This window comes from Callithrix jacchus, chromosome 5 (assembly GCF_049354715.1).
Source record: "Callithrix jacchus isolate 240 chromosome 5, calJac240_pri, whole genome shotgun sequence".
Taxonomy (NCBI): domain Eukaryota; kingdom Metazoa; phylum Chordata; class Mammalia; order Primates; family Cebidae; genus Callithrix; species Callithrix jacchus.
In genome coordinates this window covers 86,256,790-86,272,272 of record NC_133506.1, presented here as the reverse complement: position 1 = coordinate 86,272,272, position 15,483 = coordinate 86,256,790, and the positions used below count along the sequence as shown (strand labels likewise).

Genomic DNA, 15,483 nt, shown 5'->3' with positions numbered 1-15,483 from the left:
CTCACTCACCTACCTTAGGTTGTCACCATCTGACACAGACACGTGAAGTGAAATTTTGAATAAGTGTTTTTAAATATTTGTGCCATATTAAGTTCTAACATGGCAGAAGAAGTTGGAGTTTCCATGTGCTAGAATTATGGGGGCTGCTTCATTCGGCAGCTCTGAATACTTGATGTTTTCAGGGTATTGGGCTGAGACATAAAGATAATAAATTGTGAGCTCTTCCCTCAGGGAGTTCAGAGTCAGGAAGATGGACATATTTTCGAATTAGTACAATAATATTGTAGTTACCATGGTAGAAATACATACTAGGATACTTTTATTTTGATAAATAAAGTGCTCTTCATCTTCCATCTCTTCTCTCCTTCAGGTTTTAGTTACCACCTGTAGACAGATATACTGAACATACCTGTCTCCCACTTTCAGATTTGCACTAAATACCCTCACCTAGATGTTTTATCAGATCTCAGATTTTATATTCCAAAACCAAATTTATTGTCTTTTTACTATTTCCTTTCTGCTCCCATTTCTCTGTTTATCCCAATTTTCCAGGCCTAAAACTTCAGGATTATCTTTGATTCCTGACACTCTACTGTGCCCTACATCAAGTCACTTGCTAAATTTTTTCGGTTCTGTCTTGGTAGTGTCTTTTAGTTCTCACTGCCACTACCCACCTTCTCTTTGATTAACCTTCCTGTTTCATATCCTTCAATCCTTCAATCCTTCAGACACTTTCAATGATTCTCCATCATTTACAAAACAAAGTACAGGCTTCTTTTGGGTCTTTTGGGTCCTCTAGATCTGACTCTAACTGGCCTTTCCGAATGTACTCCTGATTGTTCTCCATATACTTCAGCCAAACAAATACTTACCCGTCATCAGACGTTAATTTATTTTTCAAGCTCTCTGCTTTGGTTTTGTTTTTTGTTTGTTTTTGCTTGTTGTTTTGGGTTTGGGTTTTTTTTTTTTTTTTTGTTTGCATCACTGAGGATCTTTGTCCTCTACATTTACCTATCTTTTCATTACCTGGCTCATAGGCTGCCACTGTCCTCATTTTCCCTTTCAAGAATGATACACTCTTTTCCTTCTTGAAATAGTAATGTATCATTTATGGTACTGTCAGTTGACTTGGTTCACAGTAGGTTTCTTTGGCATCTACTGCATGCTAGACCCTGTGCTAGGAGTTGATATTCCAACTGCAGAGAAGTAAAGAGCCAACTGTCAAGCAGCCCAGTCTAACCATCCACATGCAGTAATAGAAAGTACATGCAAGGCAAGGAAGTGAATGAATGTCAGATGTGGTCCACTTGTTGGGTGAGAGAAACCTTCACAGAGGAATTTGGAATTTTCTGGGTGGATTTGCATGTCTGTTGGTAGGGTAGGGCCTTTTAGGTAGAGGACAACATATGCAAAGGAGCAGAGACACAGAATAGCATGGTGTGTGGGGGTAATTTAGTATTGCTTCAGCATGGTCATTAGGGGAGGGGTGGTAGAAAGAGAGATTGTGGGGGATAAGTCAGGAGACTAAAGCAGGAAGGGAGCACAAAGAGCCTTTTATACTCTGCTAAGAAGTATGGACTTTTTTCTGTGAGTAGTGCTAAGCCATTGAGTTTTAAGAATAGCAGTGACATAGTGTTAAAACATAAGATCACTCTGGCAGCTGTGTCGAGTGGAGTATTTAGAGGAGTGGAGTTGGTGAGCACAGGACAAGAGGGGGAACTTTTATAACAGTTCAGGCAAGAAATAAAAGCCCGAACAGTTTGGTTGAGTGTGTTGTAGATATTTGGGTGTATCCTATCACTGGTTCTAGACCAGGAGTCCAGTTAACTACCAGTTTATATAAATAAAGGGCTTTCCTGTAACACAACTACACCCATTAATTGTCTGTGGCTGCTTGCATGCTACAATGGCAGAGCTGAGTATTTGCTGCATGGCCCACAAAGCCTGCCACTTTACAGAAGAAGTTTGCTGGCCCTTATTCTATACTTTAAATCCCTATCTTACCTCAGAGTCTCCCATAGTACCCCAAACAGGTGTAAATAATGAGCACATGGTAAGTGTCCAGTAAATATTTTTTAAATGAGTAAACTTACATAGATATTTTGAATCAAACTCTATAGTCATGATTTCCCTACATAATACAGGTGGCTTTGTTCTAGCTCAAGAATACCAAAGTTTTGGATGGTGTGGGAATATCGTATTGGGTCTTTTATAGAATGGATCCATTCAGGGACTAGGTTTATATTTTTCCTCCTTGCTATAATGTTTTAATAAGAAGAGATGGTGACTTCAAGAAAAATGATGTAAATGATGTGACAGTTGCTCCCTACCATACTGATCTTTCATCTCAGACCACATAGGTGCATCTTGATATAATCCACAGTAACTAGTTTACTAGTTTTCAGATTTTTCATAGGCATTGGCACCTGTAATCCCAGCTACTCTGGAGGCTGAGGCAGGAAAATCACTTGAACCTGGGAGGTGGAGGTTGCAGTGAACTGAGATTATGCCATTGCACTCAGCCTGGGCAACAAGAGCAAAATTCCCTTATCTAGTCATTTGTCATTTTAGCTACAATAATCCCATCCCAAAATGTCACTTTAAGCCATTGTCTCAGTAAGAAACATGCTTTCTTCAAGCATATGTAGGTTTTATCTACATACGAGGCAATGGGGAATGGTGGGGAGATCGTAGTCAGAAGGTGTGGTTATGCTTTGCATTTCTTTCACTTTTTTGTTTCTGACCTGTCAGGGAGAAATCCTACCTATCTAATCAGATTTTTATGAGAATGAAAACAAATACTTTATGTAAAAGTGCCTTGTAAACTGTAAATGATAGTTATCTCCATTTTTTATTATTGGCTGATTTGAGGGGATATTAGTACATTCTTTTTGATATATGAATTTCTGATTTTTATTGACTCTTGGTAGTTACACTTTTTCTAACTGTAAAGCTAAAATGTTTGTCGTGATTATATAGAAGGTATTATCCTTCAGATTGGCAAGTAAGCAGTAGTGCACATAGTTCACATGGTTTCCATTACTTTATTCTGTGTGATTGAATTATCTGTAAGCTTCAGGTGATATATATTGACTTGTGATCAATACCCCTTGTACCAAACAGCTCCTAATTTTTCACAATATCAGTGGAATAACTATGTAGGCACTTTAGGGATGAGAAAGCTATGTAAGACACTAATCTTAACCCCAAAAAGAAATATTACTAGCATTTCATTTTCTGCATTTTAAAAAATCTGCATTATCAAAAGGTCTTTAAACACTGATTTTCCAATGACTCCTCCTTGGCTACACAAAAGAAATACGGTTTTAGCCTTCCCATTGCTGTAGATGTTTATAGCTTTACTGATAGTGATTAATGAATAAATATTTAAATTGAAACTTATGATTTAAAGTTGCTCCTGAACTTTAAAACATTCACAACATACAACTGTTATGATGTTCTTTCTTTGTATTTTAAAAAGCCATTATTAGTGTTATTTTGCTTCCTCTTCAAAAGATTGAGGCCTAAACAAAGATTTCATCAGATGGACTGAACAAGTCTTTCCTGTTAAACTGTTTTTTCAGGTTTTCTAAAACAAGTGGAAAATCTGGTCACAAACACCTGTTGTTCATGTCATTTGCACTTGAACCCATGATTGCGGTCAACTAAAATTCATGTGACATTTGATTGTTTTTGTCTTGAAAGGAATTTCTGCTTCAGGTAGAGAAGATTCATAACCCAAATTTTTCTCTCATCTGTTGTGAGGAAATAAACTGAGGACACACACACACACACACACACACATACACATATTCTCACACAATTTCCACCTGAGTCAAAGCTCTAAGTTATGTTTGCAGAATTTCATAAAATTATTTCTTTTTTTTTTTTTTTCCCCAGAATTTTTGATTGATTAAGGTCATTCTACCCTTAATTTAAGAGGAATGATAAGAACTTTGAAAGGTCAGATTTAAAGGTTATGAAATTTAAGGGTGACCACTTGATATTTGCTAGTGTTGAAATACAAGTTTATTAGTTTCTGCAGGTATAAGCTGAAAGATGCTGCCTCTTCTATATTGATTAGCTGTTATAAATAAAATGTAGAAAAATGTTGCTAATTCAAACAAATGAGAAAAGGTTTTCCAAATGAGTAAAAATTTGGAATTGTAGACTTTTAAAAATAAAGATTTTACAAATTTTGTTAAAATGCTAAAAATTGGCTAAAAGAAGTCCTTGTAAAATTTATTTTAATGAGCAGGTAGGAATAATTTACAATTGGAATGTTGATTACTTAAAATTATGCAATTTTTAAAATTCTTTGTATGCCTGAAAATGGCTTGTTCTGAAATACTTCTTCCCCATAGCCATCTTAATTCACTTTTAAGAAAGGACTTAGCAATTAATAGGGCGAGTCTTCTCTTAATAATTGGCAAAAAGTCTAGTTTTATACCAGCTTCAGTCCTGAAATCTATCATACATTTTGGCAAATGTTGAAAAACGGGCAAGATTTTTCTTTCATACTGTTGTATGATTCTGTCATTTAAATTCAGTTTTACTATAAGAGAATCAGAATGTAAAATATTATGGTAAAAACCTAGGCCATTGTAGGAAAGAGGTGTTTAAAGTGAGACTGGTAGCTTTGTTGGGGTTTTAATGTTTCAGTCAGAGCTTCTGTCTTCACTTTGGCCTGAGAGTTTGTATCTTGTAGAATCCTTTCAGATGTATCAAAAAGTTTGAATCAGAGTTAAAACTTTTATATAAGGGTATCTAGGAAGGAAATGCTGTATCTGCCTTTTATAAATTATGAAAACCTCCAGGTTTGTATAAGTATAAAATGAGATATGTGATATGATGAAATGAGATAGTATATATGAACATACTTTATAAACTATAAAGAACTATAGACATTTATATATTATGAATTATCATAATTCTTTCAGGGAGATGCTTGTTTCCCATTACACCATTTTTCTTTTTTTTGGAGATGGAATTTCGCTCTTATTGTCCAGGCTGGAGTGCAATTGCGCAATCTCAGCTCACCGCAACCTCCGCCTTCCAGGTTCAAATGATTCTCCTGCCTCAGCCTCCCAAGTAGCTGGGATTACAGGTGTCCACTACCACGCCCCATTAATTTTGTAATTTTAGTAGAGACAGGGTTTCACCATGTTGGTCAGGCTGGTCTCGAACTCCTGACATCAGGTGATCTGCCTGCCTCGGCCTCCCAAAGTGCTGGGATTACAGGCATGAGCCACCACTCCCAGCCCATTTTTCCTTTCTTAAACTTAGAAATGTCAAATAAATCTGATTAATATTTATCAAATGCCTCATATGTGCAAATATAAGCCCTATTAATAATTTAAATGTTAATTGTTCTGTTTAAGTAAAATATTTGTCTCCTTTTTACATTTACTTTCTCTCTTTTTAAAAGTATAGAAGTCATACATGAAGGCATTTTTTTTGTAAAAGATTTAAGAATGTCAAAGCATATAGGGAGCAATGAGAAAGGCCATCTCTAACATTGCTTTCCTTTCCCTCTCCAAAAAAGGAAATTTCTTTATATAATATTACATTCATACTCATATGTGCTTTTCTTTTTAAAAAAAAAAAGAGAGAAGAAGAACATTAATGGAATTATACTGCAATTTACATTTTTCACTTGCAAATATGCCTTAGATAACTTTCTGTGTCAGTATATGTAAGTCCCCTTCATTATTCTGAACAAATGCAGAGTATTCTAGACTATTGCCACATAATGGAAAGTATAATGAATACAGGGACCTTTTCTATTTTATTTACTGCTATGACTCCAGTTCCTTAAACAGTGTTTGGTGTTTTGTAGGTACTCAGTAAATAGAATTAATGATAATTTAACATATGGATTATTTATGGTTGTGTCTTTTGAAAATAATACTGTTGTGAAAATGCTTTACTTGCCTCCCTATGCACTTAAAGAATCATTTTCTAGGGTAGCTGTCCAGATGTCTTTTTGAAGACATGGTTTCACTGTCTTCTAGTTTCTAATGTTGCCAGTGAGAGTTATCATACCAATGTCATTCTGGTTTCTTTGCAGGAAACATGTTTTTGTCCCTCAGAAAGGTTCTAGGACTTTGTCTTCACCTTTGGAGCTCTGAAAGTTTACAGTAGTTGGTCTAGAGAGATGTAGGCTTCTTTCCATTTATCCTGATCATCACTCACTGAACCCTTTAAACTGCAGAGGCACACTTTTCTTCAGCTGTAGGAAATGTGTTTATTTTCCGTGTTTTATTGTTTCTTTTCTATCATTTTTTCTGTTCTCTCCTTCCATAACTCCTGTTAGATCACAGTTAAAACTTCTGGGTATTTCTTTTATGCTTTGTAGCTTTTCTGTCTCACTTTCTGTCGTTTTGTGGGATTCGGGGCAGAAAGGGAGATAAATAACTGTGTTCTGTTTGCCATCTTCATCCAGCTTCTTGACATAGTTCTTTTTATCCTACAAGGGTAACTTTGTTTTATGTCTGTCATTTCATTTGTCTCATAGTCTTTTCCTAAAAAAAAGACTCATATTTCATAGTAATTTATGGAAGGTTGATATTTATTTAATATGCCTTTGTTTTATAGTCAGCTTTTTTTTAAAGATGCTCTTTTTTTTCAAAGCCATGATACCAATTTAAAAGTTAGACCATCTTGCTTTGTGCTATTGGTAGTGAGCCCAGTCACTTTAAAACACTTGTTGGTATCTTAATCACTCATCAGGTCCAGGCAGCTCCAAGTGCTGATAAAGTCCTTGATGCTTCTCCAGATGTCTAAATGCTAGCTCCAGGTGCAGTAAGCAGACTATCTGGAGCTGGCACATAGATTCTGAAGCACAACATATTAATACAAAGGAAAGTTTTAGGTTCTTGGTCTCCTAGAGTGATGGTTCTTAAGCCTGGTTCAGTACCAGAATCGCCTGTGGTACTTTATGAAACTATAAAGACCCTCTACTAGACCTGTTAAATCAAAATCCTAAGGAGAATGGGACTAATCGTCTGTATGTCTCTGAAGGCTCTGGAGGTTATTCTGATGTGCAGCCAAAAATCACTGTTTTCATCTCGATATATATTTTCTTTTTGTATGTGTTTTTCACTGTTCTTACGTTCTGTATGTATTTTTTCTTACTCAGGCCTTATGAGTAAATGGCTATACAGTGTCCCTTGGTACAGATGTGTTTTAATTTACATAACTCATCCCCTCTTGGTAGACATTTATTAATATGCTTCCAGTTTTTTTTTCATTACAAGTTACTTTAGTAGAGGTAACTTGTGTATATAACTTCGTACACATTTGTAAATATATTTTTGGGATAAATTACTAGAAGTGGAATTGTTTAGACAAAGAGTATGCATATTTGTGAATTTGAGAGATGTGTTTGGTTTCCAATTTTTAAAATTGCATTAAAATACCGATAAATTTACCATTATAACAATTTTAAGTGTATAATTCAGTGGCACTGAATACATTCTTCATGTTGTGCAACCATCACTACCTTTCATCTCCAGACCTCTTCTCATCTTGTAAAACTGAAACTCCATACCCATAGACAGTAACTCCCCATTCCCTCCTCTCCCTATTCCCTGCAACTGCCATTTTATTCTCGGTCTCTTCAATATCTGCTACTCTAGGAACCTCATATCAGTGGGTTGTACAGTATTTGTCTTTTTGTAACTGGCTTATTCAACTTAGCATAATGTCCTCAAGGTTCATCATGTTGCAGCATGTCAGAATCTTCTTCTTTTTAAGGCCGAATTGTATGTACACACCACATTTTGTTTATCCATTCCTCTGTCAATGGACATAGAGATTTCTTCCACATTTTAGCTATTGTGATTATTGCTGTCATGAATAAGGCTGTACAAATATCTCTTCAAGCCCCTTTTTCAGCTCTCTGGGGCATATACCCAGAAGTGGAATTGCTGGATCATATGATAGTTCTATTTTTAATTTTATGAGGAACCACCATATTTTTGTTTTCCACAGTGACTGAACCATTTTACTTATGTTCCCACCAACAGTGCATAAGAGTTCTGATTTCTCCGCATCCTTGCCAATAATACTACTTATTTTCTGCATTTTTGTGGTAATAGTCATCCCAATAAGTATGAAGTGAAATCTCATTGTAGTTTTGATTTGCATTTCCCTAATGATTAGTGATGTTGAATATCTTTTCATGTGCTTATTTAAGGCCATATGTATATCTTCTTTGGATAAGTGTTTATTTAACTTCTTTGTCCATTTTTTATTTTTGCTGTTGTTCAATTTTGGCAGTTCTCTATGTATTCTGGATGTTAATCTTTTATATACATAATTTGCAAATATTTCAGATTTTTTAAATCTGTGAAAATATGCTTTTTAATCCTCAAGAGTTACATTATTAAACTGAAAATATTCTTAACTATTCTTAAATTTTGGAAGTCCTTACATTTTGTTTTTATCTCTTCTTAGGCCAGTACTAAAGTGGAAGTGGACATGGAGAAAGCAGAAAGCCTGCAAGTGACAAGAGGAGACTTCCTTGCTTCTTTGGAAAATGACATCAAACCAGTGAGTATGCCCATTGAGTGATATATGGTCCAAAAAGTAATGATAATAGTAACTCAAGAGAAAACTAAGTGCCATTTACTCAGTATTATGGAAGGTTATAGCATATGCAGTTTCATAAAATGAGAAAATCTTAGTATAAGAAATATTCAGTATGAGAAACATCTGTGCAATAATCCTCATGGCTGGTGATATTACTTACCTAAATATTTTCATGATAGGAAACTCACCATCTTGTAAGGCAGCCCATTCAGTTTTGAGACTTTCCAATTATTGTTTTACTTTATATTGAACTAAAACTAATTTTTTTATTGGTTCTTACACAATCCCAAGCTACAGAAACCTAAATTCAGTCCCTCTTCCATATGTTAGGATATTTAAAATTAACTCTCATATCCTCCTCCTCCTCTCTGTGTCTCTCTTTCTCTTCCTTTCCTCAGCCTCCTCCAAGGCATCCCTTTTTCTTGCTCAGTACATTCAGTTTCTTTAGTTTAGTTGACTGCTGTAGTTTCTAAGACTTACCCTTTTTTTTTTTAAAGTATTTTCTTAAAACATTCAAAATAGTCATAGCTGGATCTTTGGAATACAGTTTAAGGTTATTAACCCATTTTCCTCTAAAACAACAACTAACATTTGAGTAACCATTGTTTAGAATCCTGTGTTAGTACAAAAACAAATTTTAGGAAGTCCCAGTTCTTAAAGAAGTGTTTGTTTTTCTTTCTTAAATGGACCTCAGGTGCACAGAATTAAGATTAATCTTAATCTTTATGACACACTTATTTCTGTATTTTCATGGTGTGCAAAATAAAATATAGTATATGTAGTTTTCTGGGACTTGCTATTTATTAAATATTTTATTACCAAGAGCCATCTGTATCAGGGATTCCCAGCCCCCGGGCCACATACAAGGACCATATAAGAGTCTGTGGCCTGTTAGGAACTGGGCCACACAGCCGGAGGTGTGCAGCAAGTGAGTGAGCTTCATCTGTATTTACAACGACTCCCCATTGCTCGAATTACCACCTGAGCTTCACCTCCTGTCAGATCAGGTGACATTTGATTCTCACAGGAACATGAACCCTATTGTGAACTATACATGCGAAGAATCTAGATTGCATGCTCCTTAGTCTCTCATCACTCCCATATGAGACCATCTAGTTGCAGGAAAACAAGCTCAGGGCTCCCACTGATTCTACATTATGGTGAGTTGTTTTAATTATTTCATTATATATTACAATATCATAATAATAATAGAAATAAAGTACACAATAAATGTAATGTGCTTGGGCTGGGCGTGGCAGCTCATGCCTGTAATCCCAGCACTTTGGAATGTGGATCATAAGGTCAGGAGTTCGAGACCAGCCTGACCAACATGGAGAAACCCAGTCTCTACTAAAAATACAAAAATTTGCTGGGTGTTGTGGCAGGCACCTGTAATCCCAGCTACTCAGGAGGCTGAGGCAGGAGATTCACTTGAACCCGGGAGGTGGAAGTTGCAGTGACCTGAGATCATGCCACTGCATCCTAGCCTGGGTGACAGAGTGAGACTGTCTCAAAAAAGAACAAAACAAACAAATAAAATGTAATGCGCTTTAATCATCCCAAAACTACCCCCTCCCCCCATGGAAAAATTGTCTTCCATGAAACTGGTCCCCGCTGCCAAAAAGGTTGGAGACCGCTGATCTATATGATTTCTTGTAACTAGACATCATTCGTTTTCATGCTGAATAGCATTCCATTGTGTGACTACCACAGTTTATCTATTTTTCTGTCAATTGTGAATGTTATCAGTTTTTTGTTATTAAAAAAAGATTTGTCATAAGCATTCTTGAATGAATTTCTCTTGGATGTTTATACTAAGATGTTTATACTAATTTAATAAAATTACTGGGTTGTTGGATATATGAATGTCCCAACTTTAAAAAACATTTCCCAGTGGTTGAACCAATTAACACTGCCCCTAATAGTGTGAAAGATATCCTCTTGTTGTATATCCTCTCCAACAGTTGGTATTATCAGATTTAATTTTTTTTTCTTTTTTTTGAGACGGAGTCTCACTCTGTCACCCAGACTGGAGTGCAGTGGCTCGATCTCAGCGCACTGCAACTTCCATCTCCCAGATTCAAGCAATTCTCTGCCTCAGTCTCCCAAGTAGCTGGGATTACAGGTGCCCACCACTATGCTCATCTAATTGTATTTTTGATAGAGACAGGGTTTTGCCATGTTGGCCAAGTTGGTCTTGAACTCCTGACCTCAGGTGATCCACCTGCTTCGGCATTCCAAAATGCTGGGATTATAGGCGTGAGCCACTGCACCCGGCCTCGGATTTAATCTTTGTCATTCAGTTGGGTGTAAAATGAGATCTCATTTCAGTCTTGATTTGCATTTTACTGATTACTTAAGAATTTAAGCATTTCTTCATATGTTAATTGACCACAGGCATATCTTCTGTGAAATACTGTTCATGTCTTTGCCTATTTTTCTGTTGTATTGCTTATTAGATTGATACAAATTCTTTATATACTTTTCTCAATTTTGTGTTGTGTTAAAATATATATAAAGTTTACCATTGTAATCATTTTTAAATGTATAGTTCAGTGGTATTAAGTACATTCATAATGTTGTGTAATCATCACCACCATCCATCTCCAAAACTCTTTTCTTAAACTGAAACTCTCATTAAACGTAACTCCTCTTTTTTCCCTCCCCTGCAACATCTGACACCCACCATTCTACTGTCCATCTTTATGTATTTCACTACTCTTAAGTACCTCATATAAGTGGAATTATGCAGTATTTGTCTTTTTGTAACTGGCTTAGTTAATGTAGCATAATGTCCTCAAGGTTCATCTATCTTGCAGCATATGTCAGAATTTTCTTCCTTTTTAAGGCTGGATAATATTCCATTATATGGGTCAGGCAAGGTGGCTCTCACCTGTAATCCCAGCACTTCAGGAGATTGAGGTAGATGGGTCACCTGAAGTCAAGAGTTCAAGACCAGCCTGGCCAACATGGTGAAACCCCATCTCTACTAAAAAATACAAAAATTAGTGAGGAGTGGCAGCACACACCTGTAATGCCAGCTACTCGGGAGGCTGAGACATGAGAATCACTTGAACCTGGGAGTCGGAGGTTGCAGTGAGCCGAGATCATGCCACTGCACTCCAGCCTGGGTGACAGCGAGACCCTCTCTCAAAAAAAAAAAAAATCGTTATATGTACATACTACGTGTTGTTATCCATTCCTCTATCAATGGCAGTCAGGCTTCCTCCACATTTTAGCTATTGTGAGTAATGCTGTCATAAGCATGGCTATACAGATACCTCTTCAAGACCCAGTTTTCAGTTCTTCTGGGTATGTACTCAGAAATGGAACTGTTGGATCATATAGTAATTCTATTTATAATTCGAGGAACCACCATACTGTTTTCCACAGTAGCTGCACCATTTTACACTCCCACCAATGGTGCACAAAGGTTCTTATTTTTCCACATGCTCACCAATACTTAACTATTTTGTGTTTTTTTGATAGTAGCTATTCTAATGAGTATGCAGTGAAATCTCATCGTTTTGATTTGTATTTTCCTAATGATTAGTGGTGATAAGCATCTTTTCATGTGCTTATCAACCATTTGTTATATATTCTTTTTTTTTTTTTTTTTTTTGAGACAGTCTGGCTCTGTCACCCAGGCTGGAGTGCAGTGGTGTGATCTCGGCTCACTGCAACCTCTGTCTCCCAGGTTCAAGTGATTCTCCTGCCTCAGCCTCCCCAGTAGCTGGGATTGCAGGTGCCTACCACCACACCTGGCTAATTTTTTTGTATTTTTAGTAGAGACAGAGTTTCACCATGTTGGCCAGGCTGGTTTCAAACTGCTGACCTCAAGCAATCCGCCCACCTCAGCCTCCCAAAGTGCTAGGATTACGGGCATGAGCCACCGTGCTTGCCCATCATTTGTCATATATTCTTAACAATAATTATTTGTTCCAAGTATCTCCTTTAAAGAGAAAAGCCAATTTGTTTAGCCCTTTTTATTCTATTGTGACTTTTAAATATAAAATAATTACTTTCAAAAGTAACTCTAAGATTTTTTTTAAAGACAAGTAATTTGGCTATGAAGAAGTGACTACTAAAAACTTAATTTTATTTATTCCAAGGGTCTGAAGGATAAAACAAAAAAAAATGAAATTATGGGATATGTAAGGAAGATGTACACGTTATATATCTTGGGAGAATCTCTGTTTTATGGTTTAGGCATCTTAAAGCTTCTGCTGTGAGGCATGGAGTATATACCTGGAACGTGTTAAAGACAAAACGTGTTTTTTTTTTTTGATGGAGTCTCATTCTGTCACCCAGGCTTGAGTGCAGTGGTGCGATCTTGGTTCACTGCAACCTCCGCCTCCCAGGTTCAAGCAATTCTCCTAGCTCAGCCTCCCAAGTAGCTGGGATTACAGGCGTACACCACCACACCCAGCTAATTCTTATATTTTTAGTATAGATGGAGTTTCACCATATTGGCCAGGTTGGTCTCGATTTCCTGATCTCAAGTGATCCACTGGCCTCAGTCTCCCAAAGTGCTGGGATTATAGGCATGAGCAATTGCACCCAGCCATAAAAATTTCTTAGAACAGCCATTCAGCCAGGATAGATTAGATTCTTCATTACTTTTTACAGGGCTACTGACTTTGCCATATCCAGGCCAAAGAATGAGGGCTTTTCTCTGTATTCAGGAATCAAATGACCAGTATATGCAAGTGTACCACCTAAAAAAGTGGTCTGAAAAATTATTCTGTGGCAAAGTAATAGAGATACGAGATCACTGGATACTGTTTCAGAGACAGTATTGCAAAAACGGCTTTGTGTGAGGTGCATGTTCTAAAGAACTATTAAAGCTATTTCATACATCAGTTAATCACAGATTGACTTTTTGAGGGATGTGATGATCTTTAAAAAGTTGAAATTCTCAAGATACATGATCTTTACATGCACATGATCTTTACTTATGGTAGGTTATGTTTTCCTATTCTGTAACCTCATGAAAATCCAATTCAATTGTAAATGCTAAAGTTATTGACTACTTTTGGCAGCTGTTTTGATGGGAGGTATAACCTTTGAGATTAAAAGCTGAAAATCAAGAAGAGTGCAATTTAATCTTCAATATGTAGTGAACAAAAATAGAATTATTATCTGTAGTAATTGCTTTTATTTTCTTTGCATTATAGCTGCTCATTTCTGTCTCATCCTAAATCTTACATTTACACATATAAACTTACCTTGATGCCATTTAACTGTGTCCCCTACCACAAAGTTGATGTGCACATGATCTTCTCATTATCATTTCGTATTCTCATGTTAATCCATAGCACCTGCAGTCAGTGTTAAGGTAGTGTATTTGTCTACTGCGCTGTTTCTAAGTCTATAATCTCTTTTTTCTTTGTTCTTTGCAAAATAGCCTCAAACTGCATACTATTGATAAAAATAAGCACATTGGAACATATTCTTTCCCTCAGGAATTATGAGGGTTTGAGCTCTGGTAGAATCTGAGCCTAGAATCTATTGTTTTTATTCCATTAAGACTCTCAAAGCAGGCTTTTTTTTTTTCTATTGGGAAAAAAGTTAAATGACAAATTGTACTGCTTTCCAGGCTTTTTATATTAATATTGGATAGTGATCAATATCTTTAGCATGTACTAATTATAACTCATCTTTTATACTTAGAAATATTTTAGTTTTTAGCACTAATGCTCAAAATGCTTTATCCTTTTTCTTAATAGGCATTTGGCACAAATCAAGAGGATTATGCAAGTTACATTATGAACGGTATCATCAAATGGGGTGACCCAGTTACTCGAGTTCTAGATGATGGGGAGCTGCTGGTGCAGCAGACGAAGAACAGTGACCGCACACCATTGGTTAGCGTGCTTTTGGAAGGTGAGAAAGAATGATGAGATGGCATTAACAGTTAAAGGAAAAAAAGAAGCATTTTTAAAAAGCCCTTTAGCACATTCTAGAAAAGCAAGTTCTGTTTTTAATCTTGTTCTTGATCTGAAAATAGTAATCTAGTCTATGTATTAATATTGTGTACAAATTAAAATTTCCTTGGGGTAGAATGTTAGGAATGATATCACTAGTTTTCTTGTAGGATTATATCTATATTTCTGTGGCACTTGATACTCTGAATGATACTACATAGACTCAGTTCAAATAAATATTTACTGAGTACTTGTATTTTAGCCATTGAACTAATTGCTGGGAATACGAAGATATTCAAGTGTTCATTCAGTCTGCTCATGAATAAAGGCAGCATAAGGAAATTCCTGACCCCAGTGTATGCATGTAAAGGTGTGTGTGAATGCAAGTCATTTTGCATAGGGGTGGTCAGGAAAAACTAGAGATGATATTTAGTCTAGGCCTTGAAAGACCAGTTAGGATTTTATTGAATAGACAAAAAGTGAAGGACATTCCATTCACAAATAATTAATTTACAGTTATAATGAGTTTGACAGCAGAAAAGTTCAGTGAGGCCCCATGACAAGGGAACCTAACTACCTCTAAAAGTCCTGGGGGGTAAGAGCTTCCTAAGAGAAGCACATTAAGCCAAGACTTGCCCAGTGAGGACACTCTGGCCAGGCAAAGTCACTGGGGAAGATGTTTGACGTAGAGCATGTGAAAAAGTCCTGAGCAAGAAGGAGCTTGAAACAGAAAGGGAGGTTGTCCTGACATGAGACTATAGAAGCAGACAGAGGCCAGTTCATTTAAAATCTTGAAGGCCATGTTAAAGATTTAGAATATTTTAGGGGCAATGGGAAGCCATTTGTAGAATTTTAAGCAGTGAAGCCATATCATCATGACTGCTTTATGATAGAGAATGGATTGGAGGAGCAAAAAGATACAGGAGAGATTAATGGTTAGAAGCAGCTGGATTAGTCTTAA

General features: G+C 36.4%; 1 protein-coding gene across 2 annotated transcripts in view; it reads left to right on the top strand.

The window, feature by feature from the left end:
* NSF (N-ethylmaleimide sensitive factor, vesicle fusing ATPase) overlaps nt 1-15,483 on the top strand; it is a 158,176-nt gene that overhangs the window by 98,050 nt on the left and 44,643 nt on the right. For both annotated transcript variants that reach the window (XM_035300241.3, XM_054255956.2), the window contains 2 exons: nt 8,461-8,556; nt 14,325-14,481. In XM_035300241.3, coding sequence (XP_035156132.2) covers nt 8,461-8,556; nt 14,325-14,481 — 253 coding nt within the window. The remainder of the gene's footprint in view (nt 1-8,460; nt 8,557-14,324; nt 14,482-15,483) is intronic.